Source organism: Copidosoma floridanum, unplaced genomic scaffold (genome assembly GCF_036245765.1).
Source record: "Copidosoma floridanum isolate Cflo_tuat_1 unplaced genomic scaffold, Cflo_Japanese_pri ptg000019l, whole genome shotgun sequence".
NCBI lineage: Eukaryota > Metazoa > Arthropoda > Insecta > Hymenoptera > Encyrtidae > Copidosoma > Copidosoma floridanum.
Window position 1 is genome coordinate 7,572,468 of NW_028321896.1, and position 25,278 is coordinate 7,597,745.

Consider the following 25,278-nt stretch of genomic DNA (forward strand, 5'->3'; position numbering starts at 1 on the left):
GAGTTTTTTTTTTTTTTTTTTTTTTTTTTTTTGATAAAATCATGGACATTTCTCGTGTCCATTAAGTTCCAGCATAGGTATTACCATTACAGTTAAATGACAAAAATTCTCAGCAGGTCTTGATTATTTGCAATTGTTTGACTTTTCTATTTGCATTTTTGTAATAGTTCCTACTTAACCAGTGGTGCGAGTACCAGTTGACAACTTTCAGCTGTGGCTAGCAAGTGCCACTTTTGGACACGGTGCGGTGTACTTGAACGGTATTTTCTTGCACCACTCCTAGCCCAAAAGAGGCACTTTCTAGCCGGTAGGTGAAAAACCCTCCGTACTAGTGACACTCGCAGCAATTAAACGCACCGAGTGTCAAAAACAAAAAAACCAGTGGAATCGTTCGGTTGCGCAATTTTTTTTTTTTTTTTTTCTCAATCGTTTGTTTATTTATTTATTTATGTATTTTTTTAATAAGTACTTGGCAAACTATTTAGCGCAGCGCACGCGCACCAATAGCAACATATCATCGTATACAAAAAAGATATTCTTCTATGTATCTCCGAGGGAGGAGTGGGGGCTATATATGTATGCACGCGCGCCATGAGGAGGCCCGGCATATACTACCGTAAGCGTGAATCTGTACACCGCGGGCTCTCATCTCTCTCTCTCTCTCTCTTGCCGTTCGGAGGCGCACACGAAAATCGAGAGAGCCACCATAACCCGCCACCACCCACCACCACCACCACCTCCTCTACACTTGTACCACCACTGGCGCGCACACACACGCCCGTATATACCTATACACCTCTTTCACCAACGACGCACACTCGCTCCTCACGGTGGAGGCGCTACATGGCGGCTCTCCCTCTTTTTTTTTCTTTCTTTTCCTCCGTTTCGCTCTAGTGTCTATAATCTCTCTCTCTATATACCTACTGCGTATACAGGGCCGCCTACCATAGACCAGTCCGAGTTGCACGCTAGCTCATAGACACGCACCGCTCTCGCGCGGCTGTGTACTCTCCCGTGTGTACGCGTCGTTTCACTCGTCGCACGTCAGCTGCACGGACCGACTGTCCTCCTCCTCCTCCTCTTTTTGTCGTGGCCCAAAGTGTCGCGCGCCAGTGTGCCTATTTGTTTTCGCCAACACCTCGCCGACGGGCCGAAAAGCTCCGCAAGCTCGCCTGGTTTTTTTTTTTCCTTTTCATTGTCCAACCGACTCGCCGGTAGGTACAACGTCTCCGAGATCTTCGCCAAAGGGATAAACAAAGTGAAGTGCAACAGTTGAACGCGACGCGGTGTGTATACCTGAGGGTGTAAGACTTTGGCGCGGGGGGGAAAAAAAAAGGAAAATAGCGACCCAAAGTGCGCGTGTACAAACACACACATACATGTGCGTAGTTGGCGAAACATAAACCAAGTAGAGAGAGAGAGAGAGAGAGAGAGAGGGAGGGAAAACAAAGTGCAACGAGTAAGTAGACGGGGGCGTCGAGAGGAAGGCCGAGGGTCCCCCAGTGCCAGGTGCCGCAAGCTCGCCGGCCTCGAGCCCGAGTTGCGGCCCTCCGCGGCCTCAAAATTTCAATACTGGAACGCCAGCTGCAGAGCGCCGAGCCGAAGGACCGCTGGGGGAGTGGTTCGCAGCAACAGCAGCACCCCCCGAGTTTCGCGCGCTCCATCTTCACGCCCGTCCTCCACGAGAGGTACAAGGCCCTCGGGGGCGCAGCCGTGCCACCGGCGAGCGCGCGCTTCGCCGCGGAGGCGGCCCATTGTTACAACCACCAGAACGAGGATGGGCCCCAGTCGTCCTCGAGCCATCTCAGGCAGTCCTCCGGCCAGTGCACCGTATCCCGGCCGGTCCACGTGAATGAGCGCAGGAAACGGCCCCCGCGGCGCTTCGTCAGACCACCGTCCGGTATTTTGCCTTTTTTTTTGTTTTTGCTTTTCGCACGCGCGCGTGTTTACCATTACGTGTATGTATATAAATATATGGGCACCGGTTGTGCGATAACGCCTCTCTCGCCAAGAATCGCTCGCATGAATGGAGGATCTTTTTTTTTTTTTTCTTTTTTCGTGGCATATGTTTGTGCGCAGGTTGATGACCTAATTAGGAGTTTTGACGAAAATATAAATAATGACGGAATTGTTTTTGAAACGCTGTTGAGCGATCGGTTAACGAGGGCCCGTTTATCAGAGGCTGCTCCGATCGGGTTTCCGGTGCGATGCATAGGAATGCACACGTACCTTATAGAGCAAGTGTACCCTATTAATCTGAAGTATAGTGAAAATTTCACTGTTCGCGCAAGTGATTGTACAACCCGCGCACATTTGTTACTTCGAGTGGTGTACCAACAATTAGTTTGTATACCCAACTGGTTTATAAATAGTAAAGCGTTAACTTGGGGGAAATAGTTCAAATAAGTATGTGCAACTGTATGAAACAGTGAAATCGACCGTTACACTGATTAAATGTAGTCTACATTTGTTATTTCGAAAAAGTTGTACATGCACTCGCCACTATTTCAAATTAAGAGAGTATAGGGTACGAGAAGAAATTTCCTTCTTTTTCTTTTCGGAGCTTCAACATGTAGACACACGGGGCGATATATAGTTAAAAATACTCGGGCACTGTGTCAGTAGTGTGCTATGCCTTATATTTTCGAAACCCACTGCCTCCCCCCACCCCGTTTTTTTTTTTTCTTCAGCGCACAAGCGATAAGTGCGTCGATAAACTTGTATGCGCCGTATATGCTTGACGACCCGCGCGTGCCTCGTATACGCGTAATAATAACGATAATTATGTATTACTTTTGTGTGCAAAGTAAAAAAAGCTCTTACGAGTGATTTTTAAACGAGAGTACATAATATATAAGTACGAGTTGTCGTGTATAGTGATAAAAAAAGGCTGCCAAATCGTACTTGGGTTTCCCAAATCCCATGGTTTGCGCTTTTTTTGTACGTATATGTATAGTGGGAAAAATCGGTCTGTTGCAAAAGAGTCAGATATACCCCTCTCCCCTGTTATTACATATTTTATTTACTCGACTATGGGCCGGTATCGATAACAATCGTATATACATATACGTAGCAGTGCATTTTTCACGGTCAATGAAATTTCGTCTCTCGGTGTTTTTTGTGAAAATCGGTATTATACACCACGCACATGTATATGTACACGCAATTGCTTGATAGAGAGCAATCAAATTTCTATGGAAAATTTTTCTCGTGATAGGGAAGAAAACAAAAGTTGTCACGAATAGTTACACGGACGAGTGATTTTCCACTGTATGCACATACATATAGGAATCATTACACATAAATTTTGCTCAATTCATATATTGTGCTCACACACAATCCGGTGCAGTTCTCCGCCCCGCGAATATGTACATTATGTTTTGCAATGGTTGTTACATACCTATAATAGCACGTTGCAATCTTAGTCGTCACGTATATATTAGAAAATGATTTCGGGCTCGACTCACCTGCCGACGGCATATACTGCTGTATACGAATGTGGCTTTAGAAATAATATAAATCAAGTACAAATATATACACGTAACAAGGTATGCGCTCTATACTCCAATATCGATTGATTGCCCCTATACATGTGTGCTTGTACTCAAGTGTTGGTCATCGATGAATAAATAACAGAATAGCTTTATCGATCGGCCATCGATACAATGCATTTTTTCATCCGTACACTCGTACATATACGAGTATATATATGTATGTATAGATTTATACGTCTGGATAGGTATACATGTAAGTGCTTCGAGGAAAATTTCATCATTTACCCGTAAATCGATGATAAACATGTAGCGTATATATATATACGTGTGTGTGTGTATGTATTATCAGCGCACACCATACTTATTATGTACATGTGTATGTATACACAGGTCATGTTACCCGTCAATATGCAATTAAACTCAAATTATACACTCGCCTGTATATACGTACAAGCTGGTACATGTACCGACTTTGACGACACACGTGATCGTCGACCAATAGAAACATATTATTGCATTATACATAGTCATTTGTATATATATTTCGGGAAGGAGGTGCAGGGGAAGAGGGTTAGTTACATACATACGTTATGAGCCTATATATATATATATAAAGTATAAGCATATGAGTAAGACTGAATCTAGGGTGTCGGGACGACGTGGTGATGTGTTTCAGCTGGTGGAGCAGTCGGGCACGGGTGCGATAGAGAGGGCAATTCCATAGTGGAGGGCACGGGCGAGAGAAGCGCCGTCGAGGAAGGTCAAGGGGTCGGCCCGAACGGCGGTATTATGGATCCCCAGCAGCAGTACTGCCTCAAGTGGAACAGTTTCGGCAACAACCTCGCCAATACCTTCGCTAGCCTATTCAGGAGCGAGAGCCTCACCGATGTCACGCTCTTCTGCGAGGGTGAGTCTTCTTGTCTATATACACATTGTTTACTTATTGCATTGTTGTTTTACACATCACGTACTTGTACACCACGTTTATTTCATTCGGGATACCCTTTTTTTTATTCATTGTCTTGGAATATCATAAGATGTGTATATACAGCTATATGTCATTCCTACGTACCATATACATAGGTGTATATTTTCATCCAATCTGATGAATAATGATGAATATTTACACGTCAATTCACGCAATTCGTATATTACAATGGCACTCGTGGTTAACGTATAGGCGTCGAAGGTGTGTTGATTTTCAAAATATTCGAAACCATGCACATGAAAGAGGAAAAAAAAAAACAACACTTTTTCAACCGTATTATACACCAAATGACAAAAATCGGATCGTTAAGAATGTCGTAATAGCTGCTGCCCGGATGAATTAGGCTGAGCGTTTCGTGAATACATAACATACATAGACAGAAGCCAAACTGAAAAACGTGACCCACGCGGGGAGAAACTTTCACTCCATGTAGAAACTAAAGCGCAACGCCTATACGTGTCCATACGTACTTTATTTATATAAACGTATGGGGAGAAAAATACAAAAAATTACTTGGATCTGGTAAGTCCAATATTTGCTCCAAAGTGTATTTGTAGAAGGTTCGAGCTGAAGAAAACTTAACTTTGTGAGAGTCTTTATAGACTCCCGAATACCATACTAGTTAGGTAATACATATATATTACAATATTACAGGTAGACTGAAACAGTATAGTTTCTTGTTGCATTTTCACCTACATAGTATCCCATAGAAAAACAGTTTCGTAACCAAATAAAAACCCAATGTTCTATCCGAGCTTGGAAGGCATGAAAAAAAAAAAAAAATTCCATCCAATGAAAAGCCAAAAGTTGCCCAATGGACCGAAAAAACGTTTCTCTCCGATGACCCCCCCCCCCTCGATAACCGGATCATCCAGCCGACGTACATCACATGTAGAGCTACGGAGGCTCACGCAACACTATATACATTGATTTCAAGGCTCCGCGCATAGACCGAATAATCTAACGCGGATCGTTGTCGATTATGCGCCTACACGTATACGTGGTGCAATACCCTCGTTCTCGTAATAAATGAAACTCCAAATCCCCCCTCCAGTCTGACATTGGTACGTTATACTGTCCCCCCCCGCAAGTAAAGCAATCGAGGACCCAACAATTTTTGTTGACCAAACATATAAAAAATAAAAAAAGGCACTTGTTGCACCTGTATAACGCGCAAGCCCGTCGTCCATGTCTCTTCTGCGCCGCAATGTACGCGCGAACGAATCACCAAGCGAGCAGCTCGAGCTCCACCTTATTCGTTGCGAAAAAAAAAAAAAAAAAAAAAAAAAAGAAAGAGGGCGTGTGCGAAATGTGCATCGGTTCCCTCACTCCGTTGGTCGGCGAATGCACTCTCGCGGGAGTAGGGATGCATACATACACATACAGCGGAGAGAGGCACACGTGGGTGGAGGGGGGCCTCCGAGGATCCGCTGCACTCCAATCCCGTGCGCCGAACGCGCGCATTCGCCAGCTGCATCGGCGAATAATCTGCGAATGTGCAAAAATATATATATCTATGTATGTATGTAATATCTATGTATATACGTACACGTGCTTACAATAGGAGGGATGCAGCTGTACTCGAGCACGCCCAGGAGAGTCGCGGGATCTAGTGTGTGGCTGGCTCTCGGTGCATTCGCTCTCTTGTGTCGCGTTGTTTATATACTCTACGTTTGTGGGTGAGAGGAAAATTTTTTTTTTGTTTTTCACGTGTCGAGGTGGGTTATGCTGATGAAGTTTTCAGATATATTTACGTGGTGCTTGGTTGGGAAAAAAAAAAAAAAAAAAAAAACCTTATTCGAGTCGTACGGTGTGCAGGTAAAGTTTTGTGCCTCGATCCGCCAAAAGTGCAACAACCTGCAGTGATACATATGTATATATGTATATATGTGCTGGCCACAACCCACTAAATGTATAGATAAACAAATAAACAAACATTCCCGGAATGTGGCGTCTCACCCACGGCTTTTTAAATTCCACGCCGGAGGCAAATGTATACGGTGTGTGTTTGTATCGCGATATCCGTTATCTCGCGATTGTTTTGCAAAGCATTTGCACGCGCGCAAGAGATAAAAAAAAAAAAGCGATTAAACCGAAAGCGTAGACATTATATACCTTTACATCACCTCTCTCGGGCCATTTGTAAATAAAAATATTGCCTTACTCTCGGATTTTATCAGTATAAAGGAAAATGAATAAATGAAATCAACAAACAAAGAGGGAAAATGACGCGTTTAATAAATCACAAAAAAAAAAAAAGGACAACGGTGTGACTTAACAATACACCTGTACCCCTCGTGGTACGCGCACAAGTGTAAATACACTATTGTTAATGCACATCGATCCGCGAGCCGTGTCGGTGCAGTTAATCGTTCTTCCGGCTCCACGTACATACATGCCAACCTATGTACATGTATATAAATATATGTATAAATGAAAGTATCAAACGTGAGGCCGTCAGCCCCTTATCTTGTTGTGCTCGTTTTAATTATAATAATATGTCGACTCGTTCCTCGGCTGTTGATAAACACGAAATGTACACGTATATAGACTTGCAAATTCGCCGTCTTCGTCTTTGTCGTTGTTGCATCTCGTGTACGGTTTCGTTGTGTGCACCCCATATAATAAAATACATCCATTCACGGCTCCTCGGGTTTTATCTTTTCATATTGGCCCCGTTCCCCCTGGCTCGTGTGCTTTTTTTTGTTTTTCGCTCCTCGAGCTTCTTCTTGTTTTTCACTTCACGATGAGCGTCACAGGCGCTATATCGGCCTTGTGTGTTCTATCTTTACACCACCTCCGATGCGCGTGTATATGTGTACACCTATGTATGTATGAAAATATAACGTGAACCTGTACGATAAACGATGCATCACAGGTAAAACGTATAATTGGTACGCTTGACAAACATCCATTTTGACTGTTGGATAATATTTTTTTTTGTTCTTTTTTACCTCCAAACTCATTGCCAACTCATTTTGCTTTTTTTCGTCAGAATTACGGAACCAAATAAGATTTTATAACATCTTAGTTCAATCGAAAGAGCGAATTTTTGTTTTGCTTGACGTTCCATTCAACGGCAACACCGGTATCGATGGCAATTAGTTTGATGAATCACTCAAATGATTTTACCCACATTGTATAAAAAAAAAAAAATAAAAAAAAAAAACAGTGAACGAATTAATAAACCTCACGATGTAGGTGTATATATACATATAGACGAGCGAGAAATCAGTGCGCGCTGTCTGTTGGTATATACATTTATACAATCGATTGCTCATCCGACTCTTGACGAAACAAAAAAAAAAAAAAAAAAAAAACACGACGTACGATAATAAAAATGTATGTATATCTTTATAATACTTATCGCGCTCGTATATACATGCACATCGTAAATCAAGGCGAACAACCGCCGTGAGTAAGCGCGCGGTTACACACTTCATATATATATATATATTGTATAATGCAACAAAGAGAGTCATAATCCCACTCGCGTTGTACATGTAAGTGCAAGGCGGTGAGAGAGGAAAAAAACGCCCCCGCTGTAATTTAACCAAAGGAGAGAGAGAGAAAAAAAACGAAAGCTGCGTGGTGGTTTCACAAGCCAGCCCGTGCCACCTGCATCGTATCCTCTCGTGTGACTCGAAGTGAAAAAAAAAAGGAGCCGACCTGCAGAGAAAGAGTCGCATGCTTTGCTTTTGTATGTATATATATACGTGTACACTCCAAAGTTGCGCCGTGGGTCTGTTTAGTTGGGCAAGCGCTGCGGCGTGTATATAATATACAACAGATAGGTATACCACGCATAGGTAAAATTATACGGGCAAAAGTAGGTCTGGGTTATACAGTTAGATCTAACAGTATTATCCGGCGCCGGTTGTGTTGTATATTAGAGAAGAGGAGGGGACTTGCCATAGGTATTCAGTGCATGTCCACTGCGCGCTCCCCCTCTCTTTTTTCTCCTTCTCTAATGATACCCAAGTGTGATACGTATTATTTATGCGTGTTACATATATATATATATATATATACACGCATTGGTGTGCAAGTTCAGTGCTGCCCCCATTTCGCCGGAATTTTCGTGCCAAGTTGAATGGGAGAAAATTCAGTTGACGCGGCCACCACTGGCACACAATCCACCAACTTGCACACAGCGAATATATACACGCATCGGTGCGAAACGAATTCCATCGCTGCTCATAGAATTTTTATGAATTTTTCTAAATGCATAAAGGCACATATTTTTTTTTTTTTTTTTTTTCCAATTATTGTACAAGTGACTGTAACTTTTACGCATTTGATGCCTAAAAAATCAAACCCTCCCGATTTTGTTGTATATGTAACTTTTGTACAGATCTTTCGATTACACTATTACATCGATGTTGAGCTCGTGGACTGTTTATTGAATTGTAATGTTGTTATTTCTTTTGACTTTGAAGATGTACCAATTAATAAATGCTAGCGCTTTTTTTTTTTTTTTTTTTTAAATTCGACCTTCCATACACATCCGCGTTAGATAAGCACATACGGAAATATACGCGCGTACTTTAAAAGTACATGGGTGTAATACGTATTCGGGAGCTGTACAAGAGAACGAGCGAGCAAGGACGGGTCTTTTGGGAGAGTACCGCTAAGATTTCCGAGGAAATGTTACATACTTACATACATATATATTTGTGCGCCATATATGCTTCGACAAATCTATGCGAGGAGGGGGGGGGGGGCACCAGTGCAAATACCATATACACGCGCGTGTGATTATACGTGTCTCGTATATAATATAAATATACATGTACAAACATAGGTATACCCGTTGAACCGGTGGATGAAACGTATATCATATATTATATAGGTGCGTAATTAATAGCCGTTTGGAAATCATCATTTTTTTTTTTTTATCGACGCATGCCTCTCTTCGATGTTAGCTGATCAGCTCGACTTCTCGCTGGATAAGATTTCTCCTTCTCCAAGCTGTACACTTGAACCTTTTTTTTTTTTTCTTCATTCTCTATCGTTGCAAGATCTTGCATTTTTGTTTTGCGTCGTCACGAGAGATCTTGTTGTTTGTGCGGAGTTGCAATCCATACGAGATCGGATTGATCATCGCAGCGTTGATTTGAAAAGAAAAACAGAGCCACACCACCTCTTTTGTTTGAACTTTGCAGATAATGCTGCATATACGTACTCGTTTGTGTATTATGTTTATATGCACTCGCACAAGTGGCCTTTTAATATACCTGCTGGTGCGTGTACCATTGTTTACTCGATCGAGGATATGAATTTTATCTTTGAAATCTCTCAACTGCTCGGACAAAGAAAGCACCAACTCGAGATTGACGCCGAGAGAGCCCCAAATCTGAATCTGAGGTGTAGCGCTTTTTTCGATCGAGGCATCGATACCGCAGGTGTCGAAAAAATACTTTTAAATGAAATTTTCTCTCACGGCTCGCTTACCCCGTTAATTTGCACTTTTCCGAGCTATCGAACCCCACTCGTGGTTCTGGTGAGAAAGCAATGACTTATAAGCGGCTCAGTGGTGGAGAAACAAAAAATTCTAATATTGGACATCGACGCGCAAGTATAAAAATGATAATGATACAATTTACACTTGCAAATCAGCGAACCTTCCGCATCCATTAGAGACGTGTTTCACTAATAAAAAAAAAAATTAAAAGGAAGACTGGTTTTTTGTCTCCTTCACAATCTTGTGTACAGTTATTCGGTACTGCTCACATAGTATACTCGCGCTCAACCACAGCTTGAGAAAATCATCACCTCGAAGACTTTCAAACAATTTACTCTTTTCCAACAACTTCAACAAACAAAGTCTCAGGCAGCTATACACATATACATACATATACATATATATGTATATTACAAGTAACTTTTATCCTCCTTCGTATATCGGTGGTTCTACGTGATTTTCGTGAACTTCAATTTGATGCCGTTTTTCGGGAACAAAAGCACCTTTCTCGGATCGTTGGCACCGCGCCCTATAGCGCCCGGTTCCAAGTTAAAGTTCCTCACGACGCTCACGATGGCGATCTTGGACACGACGCATGAGAACAGCTCCCCTGCAACGAAAAACCGTCCAGACAGGGTGTGTGTGTGGGGGGGGAGGGGGTAAATGGCCGGACACTCACCGATGCACTTGCGCGGGCCCTTACCGAACGGGAGGTAGCCCTTTGGGTCAGCGTCGTTGCTCCGGCGAAATCTTTCGGGGTCGAAGAGGTCCGGGCGGGGGTACGTCAGCCAGTCGTTCTGAATGGCGTACTGGGGCACGAGGATCTGCGTGTCCTTGGGTATGGTGACGTTGGTGCCGGGCAGCGTGTACTCCCTGCTGGTCTTCCTCGTGATGTTTCTCAGGGCGTACTTGCGGAGAGTTTCTGTAAAAATTTTTTTTTTTTTTTGAGCGGGAATACAATTATGGGGAAGAAAAACACGTATCTGTCGGGTTCGCCGTGCGCGCACTTGCCTTTGAGCACCAAATTTAAATACTCCATGCGTCTCATGCTGTCGAGGGTCAACGGCGCGCCGTTGACCAACACTTGCTCGATTTCGTGGCGCAACGTTTGCTGAACCGCGGGATTGACGGCTATCTCGTACAGCGCGTTGCTTACGGTTATGGCGGTGGTGTCGGCGCCCGCCGTGAAAAACACGTAAGCTTGTGCGGCGATCATCTTGTCGGTGAACTCTAAACGATATGTAGTAACACCAGCCATAGAAAAAACACACGCGCCAAGGTTACACTATTAATCCAAGCGTGTTGTAGTGTGTGTGTATGGTTACAATTTTCGTTTTTTTTTTTTTTTTTTTTTTTTAAATTCATCGTGGTTGCGTGCACTGAGAGATGTTAATAATAGAAATTATAGAGAAATTCCAGAAAAAAATTACCATTCTGCACAATAAATCGGATGCCAGCTGGTGAAAAAGGGAAAGGTTACTATTTTTAAAAATAAAGATTATTCTTTTAACAGTTAAAATTGTAGTTTCAATAGTAAAAATTACTTTGCTGTAGAACTGTAATCCTTACAAGGATCGGTTAATAAATATTATTTTTCTGCATAGAAATTTTTACGGTTAAAAATAATAACTTTTTTCCTCTTTCGCCAGATTGGCTTCGATTAACTGTGCGGAATGGTAATTTTTGCTGAATTTTTCCTTATAATTTTTATAACCCTTTTCTCTCAGTATGGATAATAATTTTGAGGACAACCAAATCTGTGGTGCGCCAAAGGGTTAACTAAACTGGATACATTTGAATGGGAAAAATATCAATGTAGGAAAGCTGTGGAGTGAAAAAACTTGCCTGACACAGAATATTTAACCCTCTACAGGCTCCTCATTTCATTCATCAGCTTCATGATGTAATTTGTAAAAAAAAAACAAAAACAAAAACAAAACAAAAAAAACAAAAAAAAATTGTAACTACACACTTTAAACGTTTGGTTTAACACGCTTGGATTGACAGTGTACATAGTAAGCGGAGACGCGACCAGTACCGATTTCCTCGCCCCTGTCCTTCAAGTCCATCAATCGGCCGGCGTAATCGTTCCTCCGTATACCGGCGCGCCTCCTGAACTCAAACACGTTGCCCACCAGCCGCACAAAGTACTCGGTCAACCCTTCGTTGTGGAACACGTGAAAGCAGTACTTGTAGAGCCCCGACCAGTGCTCCCGCAAAAACCGCCTGACGTAATTCAGCCAGTTCGACGCCCCGCGCCGCCTAACCATCATCTGGAACTCGCTGGCCCCCGACTCCCCGTCGAACTCGTTCATCCGCAACTCGAACCCGTACTCGCCAATCACCTCCGTCATGAACTTGGCCACGAGGGCCGCGCACTCCAACTCGCACGACACCGCCGCCCTACCCCCCACGTACCCCACGAACCGCTCGGCCACCGCCACCATCGAGCCGAACTTTTGCTTGATCTGCGACACGGAGAACGCGGGCATGAGCCTCCGCCTGAGCGGCAGCCAGCTCGACCTCGGCAGGTTGAAAAAGTGCTGCGACAGGGGCTCGACGGCCTCGTACACGCGTATCCCGCGGTCGGGGAAGGCGAAAAAGTCCCGGGCCAGGACTGCGTGGACGAGGTCGGGGTCGCGGATGATGAGGACCGGCGAGCTCATCACGAACACGCCTATCATCTTCTCGCCCGGGTAATCGTCGTACAGCTTACGGGTGAGCTCCGTGGCTTGGATCCTCCCCAGTATGTTGTCCTTGTAGTTGCCGAAGAGCGGGTGGGGCCTCGGCCCCGGGACACCCCGCTTCGCCCAAAAGTCCGTGTTCTTGGTCAGGTGGTGGTAGAACAGCACGAGCTTCAGTACGCACAGGCATAAAACTGTGCTCCGGTTGAAGTCGAGGCCGTCGAGGACCGTCGTGGCGATTTCGTTTAACCGGTGCATCCCTCTATACTGTTTCACAACTCGGCGGACGTATACAACAAAAGCACGCAATTGGGATCTTTGCTTCGAAGTTGTTGTCAATATTATCCCGTGACTGTTGCTCGAGGAGTGTTATACGCTCGCTTTCGCACGGTCCCCGATTCCATATCGGAGGTTGAAAGTTTATCAATTTACATGACTCATTTGTTAACACTGTTCATTGTAATATATACCGCAATCGTTGCACTTGGCGCTCTCGTTACGTTGGAGCGATAATTTTTGCGTTGCACATTTTTATTCTTACCTGCAGCTGGTACTTGATCGCGCGACTTTTTTTACGCGCGCGCCTTGCGTCACCTTTTCAAACTTTTGCATCAAATTTACGTTCGTCTGTGTATTTATACCATTGGGGGCGTACTTTTTTTGGGTACGCGCTTTATGTTGACAGCCGGTGAATATAACAAAAGAAAGCTAAATCTGGTGGTCCGCAGACATTTGTCTCGAGTAGCGAAGTAGACTCTCTGGACCCTGGAATGACTACGAGGTACACTAGGGTTCACAGCTTTCCTTTGTTGGACCGTGCGTTCACTTTTACTTCTCGAGCAAACTAAGAGCAATAGTATTGTTACATAAGGTTTTCGTGCTCTGAGAGAAAAAAATAATAAAAATAATAGAGAAATTCCAGCAAAACGTACACCATTCTGCAAAGTAAATCGAATGCAATCTGGTAAAAAGCGGAAAAGTTATCATTTTCAATGGTAAAAATTGTAGTTCGAAAAGTAAAAATTTCTATGCGGGGAAATAAAATGTATCAACCGATTCCTTTTAAGGTTTACTGTTGCAACTTAAAAATAATAACTTTTCCCTTTTTTCCAGCTTGCATCCGAGTTACTGTGCAGGAATGGTAGTTGTTGCTGTAATTTCTCTACAATTTTTATTATTTCTAACTCTCGGTGTGGTAAATGTGCAGCTCCCCGAGTAGTCGTTTCATAATTGTATCGATGATCTAAGTTTTATCAAACACTTATAACCGCGAGTCCAGGAATCCCTTATCACTGTGTGTACACTTATACCTACGATGATTGCATTTGCACATTTTTGTCGCGCGTACACTGATGTCACCACTATACGTATTGTGAATGCCTTTTTTTTTCTAACAATTGAATTCCATATCGCGTAAAACTCGATTAAATTTTTTAGAGAGACAGATAAATAACAAATACATGCACGTGTATACTGTATACCTAATTGTAAATTATATGAAGCTGAGATTTTCATTTAAGTATACCTGCTAATCGCCGGCCTAAAAACCGTATCACGATACCTGCAATCATCATAGATATATATAGTAGCACATGAGATACTAACCGAATTTCTCGTTGCACCGAGTCTAAAAAAAAAAAAAAAAAAATAAAACGTTACATCGATAAACGCATTCCTCGTACGGATAAATACGTCGAGAGTTTTTTTTTTGGTGTTTCACCTGATGCGCCTATTCCGAGCCTGATGCATCACGCTTACGACTACGTAATCATCAAGTCGATCTCGTCACCTACTTCCATATACACTATAGAATCTTACCGCTGGAAAGAAAAGAAAAAAACGAAACCGGCCGCACAGTCTTGTAACGCGTCGAAACGCAGTTGGGTATATATATTATGACTCAGCGGTGCATATCACCCGAAACCGAATGAGGTCACATGCGTGTGCATGTATGTACATATACACACAAGCGGCTATTAAGCGCAGCTAGAAAAAAAAAAGAGAGAGAGGGAAGAGGATGCGATGCTGGGCCGACCCACAACGACGCCGTAAAAGTGGGTCACGGGGGTTCCGCTTCGGGTGTCTCTCTCTCTTTCGGGCACGTAGCCGCTCGTCGTCGGTTGCCACGCGCTGCACCGAATTCATATCACGACGCATTACTCATTTGTGTGAACGAGAAATTGGGTCATCCTATTCTTTTTTTCACTGCCCCCCCGATATGCTCTTTCTCTCGTCGGCGTGCATTCTCTTTTAGTCGCTCTAGGACTGCAGCCCGAGGGTTTTTCTTTTTTTTTTTTTTTTTTTTTTTTTTTTTTTTTTTTTTTTCTTATATTACCATACGGAGGCGAGAGAGAGCTCTCGCTTGGGAGTTGAACGTGTGTATGATTACAGAATCAAGTGAGCGCTATGTGAGTATTTTTCGAGTAAGTTTTCCAACGCTGTTGTACACACACACATTTGTTACTATTTCGGACCTAACAAAAATTATATGCGTGTACCCTCTACAGCCAAAAAAAAGAGCACATTAGCATAATTCACGATGTTTATGTCTATGACTGGGCGTTTTGTAGGCACGATGCCATTGCCAAAATAAAAATTTGTGTATACCCGCGTTGCGCTCTTTCGAGGCATTCTTGTACTCGTGTGTGTCGTGCGTCTGTAATTTTAGAAGAGCTTTTAGGAAAAAAAAAAGTCGGGTCGCACGGCTGAGCGTCAAAGAGATTTTTCGAGCATTAGTTTGTTTTTTTAAAATTAAAATTTATGTATACGTTTGGGATTGTCGTACGTGAAATCGACTATGCAGTGATATATGTATGGACATCGATAGAGACAAAAAAATGGCCTTGCAGTCAATCATATGATTTTGTATTAAAAATATATAGGCAGTTGATTTGTTTTATCGATATTACGCCGAGCGAAAATAAATATGCGTGTGTGAGGTACAATTGTTGGAATATGATGAAAAATATCGACTCGCATAGAACAAATCGGTACATAATCCAACTTTTGTTTAATTGGATGTACATATTCGTACATGTTTATAATTGTAGCTTCATTGGCTCTTTGGACTAAACATCCTTGCAATGCGTCTAAGTTTTTCAAGCCCGAGTGTCTCATTAAAAAAAAACCTCAAAATTTTGGGGTTTTAAAAAAAATCGTGATTTTTGAGCTTGTACTCAACAGGATTATTGATGTCAAGGAAGTTGCAACGTGTTTATGAGTTGGATTTTTTTAAAACTGCAAACTTTCGATTTTAACTGCGAACTTTTATATACCACCGATCGATGAACCAAAAACCGCGACCCTGTATCTTTGCACGTCGAGTTCGAAAAACACCATTTCTGAAAAATCATAAACTCTCTCGTTTTTTTTGTAAAGAAAAAAAAGGAGTTTTGCCCATGAGTCAATTTTAAAAGCATCATCCGTTGTAAGTAAAACATACAAGAGTGCCATTTTTGGGCATCACGTATACGATAATCAGGTGGGAGCTTGTCCATCGTGGAACTGCGACACGTGCGCGCGCCACGGTGCAAGGCACTTTTGACCAAAGGAGTCAAGGATCCGGGGACCTTGGGTCTTTTTCCCCCTCTCTCAGCTCCAATATACCCAAGGAAGATAAAAACAAAACAGAATCATGATCATCATCACGTACAGCAAGCGGTATACGGTGATGCTTTCTCTTTCCCTCTGTATATGTATATACACATACGAGCAAAAGTTCCAACGAGGAACCGCGTGCAGGTTTGTGCGACCGCAAAAGATGGGATAGATGTGTTATCCTTAATGGGCGGTCCAAGACTCGAGGCGAAAGGGGGGAGATGTTGGTCGATATACACTATAAATATATGCGTGTATTAGAAAACAAGAGGTATACTTAAAACGCACACACGTATCAGGGGGAAACCGAGTGAGTGTGTGTTGAGTTACGCCACTCGCGATACGCGATGGACAAAGAAACGAAAAAGGTGACGCCTCGTGTCTGCGCACCGCTTGGCCTTGTTCTACTGTATATATACTTGCACACACATACATATATATATATTTATATGTATACGCTGACGTTTTCAACATGGAGAAGGGAAACACACAATAATAAACAGTCATTTTAAAATCAACAACTCTAATGTAGGAAGAAAAAAAAAAAAATTAAAAAAATTGAATTTCACGATAATTCTTATATACTTATGTACATTAGTTCGTGATGCCGGCGGCTTTGAGCGCACCAAAGTAAAAAAATTACACGTTACGATGAAGACACACGCGAGTACATATTGTAGTCGTGTATATACATATACCTTGTTGCGCGGTTATACACCGAGTGTCCGAGTTTCTTGAACCCCTTGTGCAAGTTCAAGTATACATGCGCAACGGCGCACTGCGTGGACAAAGAAATACCCGCGAGGAGGAAGAAAAAGGAAAGGAGAAGTAGAAGAGGAAAAAAAAAAACCCAGAGAGTCACGGCTGTTCATCTCTCGCGGTGTATATATAATATATATATACGGAGGAGGAGGCCTGTAATCTGCCACCACCACCACCTTTGGGACCGTAAGTAGAAAAAGGCCGAGTAGCGACGGGCAATGCGGTAGTGGCGAAACGCAGGAGAAAAAGCGAGCGCTGGGTAGGGATGGAAATACAGCGAATGGCATCAGCTCTTTTGAACTGAGACGTAAGTATCTGCAGGGAGAACAAGAGAATATATAAGGACTTGGGTATATATGCATAAGGAAAGAGAAGGAGGTTGGCCATATGGTGGGATGGGCCGTACCATATATACATTCATGTGTACCTATATATACAAGCGAGAGAACGCGTGTTGTATATACATGTGGTATACTCATATACCCATGCTTCCTGGGAGTCAAGGTTAGCGCGCAGTGTTTGATGCAATAGGATACCGGCCATTGACATATCCTCCTACAACTCCATCTTGTTTTTCTCTTCTCGTTTTGCTCCACACGCCGCGCATACCAGACCTATTGTGAATTTTGTTTTTTTTTTTTTTTCATCCCGCATTTTCTTGTTTTTGTATATAATATCATTGTGATTATCGTTCGCGAAAATAGCTATGTTTTTCTGTATAATATGTATACAGCAATAGCGCGCATCTGTACATCCTAAATACACACAGTGCCTCGATCTTCTTCCGCCTTTATCTCGCGTGCAGAGTTGAATTGTTTGTATTATCTTTGACTGGCGGCACTCCTCGTTTTCGCACAACTCGCGGACATTTTTATGGTTGTTCAAGTTCATTGCTTTTCAGATGAATCACAAATATCATGTAGTACAGAGTTGCGTACTATTTTGGTGTGTTATCATCGAAATTGCATGAGAGACTTTGAAAACTTGTTGATCTGGCTATTTGTACGTTTACGAAAAATAGACAATTTTGCTCGTCATCGGAAATACCATGAAGCATTTCTCTTAAATACATCACGGAAGCACCTTCGTTCGACTATACCAATAATCGATATTTTATATTAATATCTATGAAAATTCATCTTACAGTCGTGCCTCTCAATCGCGTGAATTACCTTGAACAAAAAAAAAAAAAAAAAATTCCAATTGGACGGTTCTTTCAGAAAAAAAGTAGTTTCAATTATGGGTACCAAGAAAAAACGAGCATCAGCGTCCGTACAGCGCATTAACGACTTAATTAACGTAAAAAAAATAACAGTACACGCGCAGGTACGCCAAACGAGCTTCTTCTTCCACAAAAAATGCGTAAGTACAACGCGTATATACATTAGTAAAAAAAAAAAAAAAAAGGAACCACGGCCGCGTAGTTTTTCAGATAAGAATTAGACGCCCCGCTAGCGCGATATTTATCTGATGTGTGTACTTATGTATATGCCAACAGGTACGATCCTCGCATTAAGGAATCCCGGCGAGTGCTCTTCTCGCACGCGATTCGTCAAATATACTTATACTTACACAAGAAAAAACCCAAGACATTTGGAATGGACGAAAAAAAAAAAAAAAAAAAAAAAAAGATCTAACGCACAAAGTCCGGTTTTTTTTCTGTTGAAACGTTGCCCGTTAGTTACATCACGCGCATACGTTATTTGCTGCCGGCGACCGAGGCAAGATTTTAAGTTTCGAGGGGTTTCGCGCGTGTGTGCATTTAAATGACTTTTTTTGTTTTTCATTCTCTCTCTCATTTATTTATTTATTCTATATCGAAGGCGTCGCGTTGTTTTCCGTAAAAAAAAATAATAAAAAAAAAAACACAAGCTGCCGGATGGTGATGACAAACACCCAGGTATTTATGGCTGCGATCGTAAGTTTCGCCGGCGCGCACTTGGCTTTTCCTTGAAACGGGTATGGAAATCTCGATTTACGATATTAGAATATAATATTAGCGAGAATTTTTCGGGGAAGCAACAAAAAAAAAAAAAAAAAAAAAAAAAAAAAAAAAAAAAAAAAAAAAAAAAAAAAAAACCGAGACAAATCCATCTGTACTCCGATATATATACACTCATGCTTCACTTTGTAAATTCCTCTTTTTTTTTCTTCTCTTTTTCGCGTCGGTGCGGCTTCATTATTCACCTAAGCGGGCAAACGGCACATACTCGGCTTGCGCAACGACGGCATTGAAATTAATCGTAAATAATGAAATTACAGGAAACGCATAATATATTCAAATCGCCGAGGTGTTTTCAAAAAAGAAGTTGGCATTGAGTATCTATTTTCGAGTGTGGTTTCGAAAATCATCGCCAGCAACAAAACAGCTAAACTAATTGCTGAAGAGGAGGGGGGAAGGGAAAAAAACGCCACTCGCGCGTACATCCATAACGCGATCGAGCAAAGATTGTAAACCCGAGAGTGCGCGCGTCTAATGTGCAAAGCGACTCTCACGAGGCCCTCGCTGTATGTAATTACATTTGGAACACGTTCTTAGCCCCCCCGCGGGAGAAACAGGTCGGCCGGCTCCAAACCCCGCGGTGGCTGGAGGAGAGAAAGAAGCCAATTTAGATTTTCCGGATTACCGTTTCGCGGCGTGAGCGCGGAAGAAACCAGTGGCGCACGTATGGCGAGGGCACACGCGTCTAATGTGAACGCGACCCGCACCGGGAAAATTGATGGACACGACGGCCTTGGCGGAGCTGATTTTCCTCGTCGGATCGAAAAAACAAAAAAAAATGTAGCATCGGTCTTGGAGAACAGTTTTTTTTAGATTGCTGCAACCTAGTTTTTTTTCGTCCACGCCTGTATGTGGGTATATCGAAAGGTTTAGTTTTTGCTGGGCATAAATGGCACACGAGGGTGGCGCGGGCACTCTTTATTTTTAGCTAAAAAACCCCGGAGGGAGAATGAAGCGCACATACATCCCGGAAAAGCGAGAGCACGGTCCTCGTCGTTCGTTCAGTTGTCCGTAGCGTTGCTGTTTGTTCGAAATTTCCACGATTAAATGTACACCGCATAGCAATGAAGTAACCAAAAGTGGATCTGGAATGAAAGCTGTAAAACAATGAGTACCGCGACATGCATCGTCGTACCCCTTACAATGTCTCCCATAGTTGAAGGAAAGAAAAATGTTTGTTTCAGTTGAGCCGGTGGTTTATTGGTTGGCTATTGATTTTCTTAATTTTCAAAGTCTCGTCAACATCACCACAGTGGTATGTTTACATTTTATATACAAGACACACGTATTACATATATGTCAATGAAAATACAAGCATCATTTAAAAAACTGCGAGTACTTCACGCGTAATGATAAAATTTGATTTGGTTGTACAGCCTCGACAGAGTCGAGTAAAACACCGGCATTTAGATCGTCTGCTTCATTGAATTATTGGTTAAATCCTAGAGTAACTTGAATAAACAAATCTCGGGTCAGTAGATTCGCAAGTGTTTGCTTTGGCAACTTTTCTCGTTGTGGAATGCGCCTCCTCAAAAAACACACCCCAATCGACGGAAATCAAAGTTCATTCTGTTAATTCTCACGAAAGCAATACTTTGTTCGATTTTTACTGTAATTATACCAGTACACGCCAAATGTATGCTTTATTAAGTACTTATTAGGAATAAGCCTAGGGCGAGATACGATGCGTATACTGTTATAACGAGAGTATGTAATGATAAGGTGGCACTTCGACATCATGCCATAGCGTAATCATATTGTTTTTTGCGCGATAAGACGATTCGGCGCCAGCAATCCTTCCTTCTATTTTCATACGCGCATCATGTTACGTGTACGTTACACGTAATTAGATGAGCGAGGGAATCACTGAAAAAAAAATAAGAAAAATGAGAAAAATAAGAAAATTTTAAATAAACGTTTTTACTGATACAAACAAATCAATACTTGTTCAAATCGACTGAATATTGCGTTACTAAAAAATCATTTGATTTGTATGAATACTTATTTCATCTGAATGTATTATGAGCGCGGAGCAAGTGCACCATTTTATCGTACTCGTATCCCTGACTATTGTTGCTTTTATTTTAATTTTTCATATATTTAAGTCGAATAAAAGCATATCAAAATCTTGTTCTTGCAGTGAGAATAATATTTGCGCGAAGAAGCCATTGGGTGTGGTACAGCTCCGCGTATATCACCATTTCCCGGCCCTCAGGTTGTAAAGCTCAATTTACGCCGCTGCGCCTTGCCCAACTATTCCCTGTTATACGCCCAAGGCTATAGAAAAAAAAAACAAAACAAAATTTAAAAAAAAATCCAGGACAAACACCCGAAAGATCTCGCTTTTCGTTGACTGCGACGCAAAAATACAAGAAAAAAAAAAAAAAAAAAATCACGCGTCGCTCGGTGTAGAAAAAAAAAAAAAGAAAAAAAAAAAACGAGCCCATATACACTTGCTGCCAAATATTTGTTGACCATCGTACAAAATACTAGACTGCGTTTTTCCCCCGCACGTAACACCGCGATTCGTCAGCCTACACGTACACGCACATCTCTCACATATACATACACACGATCCGCCAACGATGTTCAGCCTCGCGGGCCTTTTGTAACTTGTATTAATAAACCTATTGCGTCTTTTAACAACGCGTGCACGCAGTCGCTCGCTTCTCTCTTTGTTTTTATCTCTGATTACACTCGCGATGCGCGTGTAGGTATACATGTAAGAGCTTTCGTAACGCAATATATATGTATACAACACAACGGATGCTCGTTCGCGTCTATACGTGTATAGAAGTAGGTGTAATACGTGCACGTACAACATGACCTCGAGTCTTTTGCTTCGCGCACTCGCATCGCTCGCACACACACACACACACGCATGTATGTATCGTTGTTTTCCGCGAATAGAAGAGATGGAGGAGTAGGAAGGGTAAACGTATATAGAGCGCTTATCTGCTCAGCGCGCTGGTGTGTTTGGCTTTTCGGCTTGGCAGTGTCGATGCCCTCCTCTACCACTGCCTCCCTCGCAACAGCTCTCCCATTTATCTTGGCTGTATTCTCCGGCAGCTTATATGCGATACAACGAAGAAAGAAAAAAAAAAAAATAATAATTCGGCATGTGCAGATAGAAAAAAAGAAGAAAAAAAAAAAAAAGAGGGCTACATCCAGGCGCATGTGTTATATATATATATATACATTTGTTACATAGCTTATAATGTACTCTCTGGCGCGGCCTTGATCCCACGCGGTTATTGGCCGCCGCACGCATATATTCGAGGGAGAGCTCCGCTGCGCGCGGCATGTGCCAAAAGAGAGCGAGCATTCAACGCACACGCACACGCGGTTACGCATATATACACATAGCGAAGTGTTATTGGCTCGCACGCGCGCGCACGCATACGCATACAACGTAATCATAATAATAATGATACGTGACGCAAGCGCGCGTGCAAAGCTCTCTCGCGTATCAAGTAGATGATGTAAACATATATAATATACATATAATATATATCACGCGGTCGACCAGGAAAACCTATTATCTCGAATGAGTTTTGGTACAGTAAGTCTTACATGCACAATGTACGATGGAGAACATATTATAGTAACAATCTGTCGTGGAACAACAAAGTTATCCAATAATCCCCGATACGTTACGGTATAATATATATAAATACTTGTGTAACGAGTATAGTTGGCTGATTTTTGCAAAAGCTCGCAGTGATGGCCGAGACGTTGTTGTTGTTGCTCCTGACATCCGCCCGACTGGTTCCGGGGTCTTCTTCCCTTAACTGCCACATACACACACACGTGCGTGTAAAAGGGCCGATAAAGTACATAACTCGCGAACTTTGGAGCAACGGTGTATGTACGTGTATCGGGCCGACCTTGACAGGCCGTTGACCGCGAATCCCTTGCCTCTGCCATTGGCCCCGGGGCTCCTCAAGCTCCCTCCCTCCCTTTCTTCCCATTGTACACACACATATATACGCCCATCAGCTCCAATGGAGCCAAAAGAGGGCATCAGCCGCATTTTTTTTTTTTTTTTTTTTTTTCCTCTTCCTCCTTTTCCTCGCGCCCGCACGAGCGAAGGAAACCACCACCACCACCACCACCGCCGTCGCACAGCCGGCAATGTGTGTTATTATGTTACGAGCGCCAACCCGAGACACAGTCCTCCTCCTCCTCCTCCTCCCCGTGCGCACATCCATCACTGGGCTTGTGTATGTTATACACCTACTTTCTTCTTCTTCTCCGTCCCTTCTTCCACGTGTGCTATATAGCTCGCACATTATACAGGATACACATATATACAGAGGTTGTACGTATGTATACTTAGGTATATATACATGGGCTTCCTTATTGCTCCTCGGCGCTCTCCTTCCAGACGAGCTTTCACACACACACACACACACGGAGCTTTTGAGTGACCTTCCAAGCGACGCCCGACAACGACCAGGGGGGAGCTTTTCCGCACCCCCGGGGAGGATATCTCTCTCTCTCATGTATATAGACCGTGCCGAGAGAGAGAGACCTTCAACTTTGTGGTGTGAGTGTGTATAAATATATTGGATGTGTACCTATATATGTACGCGTGATGGCTTTTCCAGACTTTTTCCGCTCTTGGCTTTGACTCTTCCGTCTCAAGGCTGCGCGATCGGATGGCATATATATATATACATATATATACACGCGTGATTGATATGCCAAAGCGGGGCGGGGTGGGGTGAGACAGGAAAAGCGGAGATTTGCCAGAGGATTTCCTGGTCTCAAGGTTGGAGGGGGGAGGGGGTGATGGTGATCCGAGACAATATCCATTGTGATTGAAAAATGAGGAGCAGTACCACTGCACTTGGACTCGATCCAGGAATGTGCACGAGCTTGCAAGCTCCCCGGGCCAGGGCCCAAACGAATATATGCGGGCGCGTCGAGATTAGTGGAAACGGCATTATTAAAAATCCAGATATATGTCGTAATGACATACATGAATGTATGTATATGTGTATATTATACACGAATGAAAAAACCAAAACAAAAGTTTTTTTTCTTTGTTGTTCCGGGCCGCGCGTGTCCGTGCTCTCAGCGCGAAAAATAGAACGCGAGGCAGGAGGAGGAAGCAGGGGGGGTGTATCAAATTCGGAAGTACGGCCGAAGACGAAGAAGGTGGTGGTGGTGGTGGTGGTGGTTCGTTACCCCCGTGAACTCGAGGACACACGTGTGGGGGTGTATATATATGTATATATGTGTACGCCTCGTTTTATTTGCTCTCCCTCTTACTCGTTCTCTCTCCCGAGGCCCGGCTGTGCTCGCGCAAAGTCGATTGGCCTTCGGATTTATGAATAGCCGCTTATACTTACCGCCGCTCCACATATATGTGTACGTGCGTGCGGAAAAAAAAAAAAAAAATCAAGGAAAGAATGCAGCTTGCGTGGCGTTGCGCGGTATACGTGCAGCTTGCGGTGGTTACGAGCTCCCTCTCCCCCGCATCTACGGCCGAATGGAACGCACACGAGCAGGGAACCGGTCTCCTTTTTTTTTTTTGCTTTTCCTTTTTTTCGTACGAACGCTCCGTCGCTGCGCTTCGTCGGAATGTGGGATTTTTCCCGGTAATCAGATGAACAATGCAAAGAGGGGCATGTATGTACCAGATGTACCTATTCATGCACCTATGTGCAAGTGCTGGATTTGAAAATGAAACGCTGATGTGTAAGGGTCGAGGATATGCATGATGAGAAACGATAGAGCATATTTAGTACGCAATAAAATATTGGCGTCATTCTTACACCCACGCGTTTGGGCCATATTGTGTCCCGCGCGCTTCCCCACGGCTGACAATGAGAAAAAAAAAAAAAAAAAAAAAATCTCTATATCTCAAAAATCTCATCGACGCTGCGACCCGCTGTAGTAATATATTATATACCCACAAGCAAGGCGACGCAACCCCTTTCATCCAAAAATAAACGCGGACGTTGGCCATTACGCATGTAATATATTACATTTACGTATACATATACACCACCTCTGCCCAGATACCCGATCGTCGTCGCGGGTAGAAAAGTAACAGCCGACAACCTACATACACACACACACTTATATACATATATAATATAACGCTGCTCTCCGTGCCGATGTTGGCGTTCACAAGTTCGACGAACCCTCCCTCCCACGCTCGTGCGATTCGCGCGTGCATATACACGTTACGTAACACCAACACGCAGATAGGTTTTTATATCTGGTCTATATTATACTCATTACAATACAGTATGACGATAATTTGTTTATTCTAC

General features: G+C 42.9%; 1 protein-coding gene across 1 annotated transcript in view; it reads left to right on the top strand.

Moving 5' to 3' along the window:
• chinmo (Chronologically inappropriate morphogenesis) overlaps nt 1-25,278 on the top strand; it is a 76,253-nt gene that overhangs the window by 23,421 nt on the left and 27,554 nt on the right. Inside the window, exon 2 of the mRNA XM_089593249.1 lies at nt 4,171-4,401. Within this exon, the coding sequence (XP_089449375.1) occupies nt 4,284-4,401 (118 nt within the window). The 5' untranslated portion in view covers nt 4,171-4,283. The remainder of the gene's footprint in view (nt 1-4,170; nt 4,402-25,278) is intronic.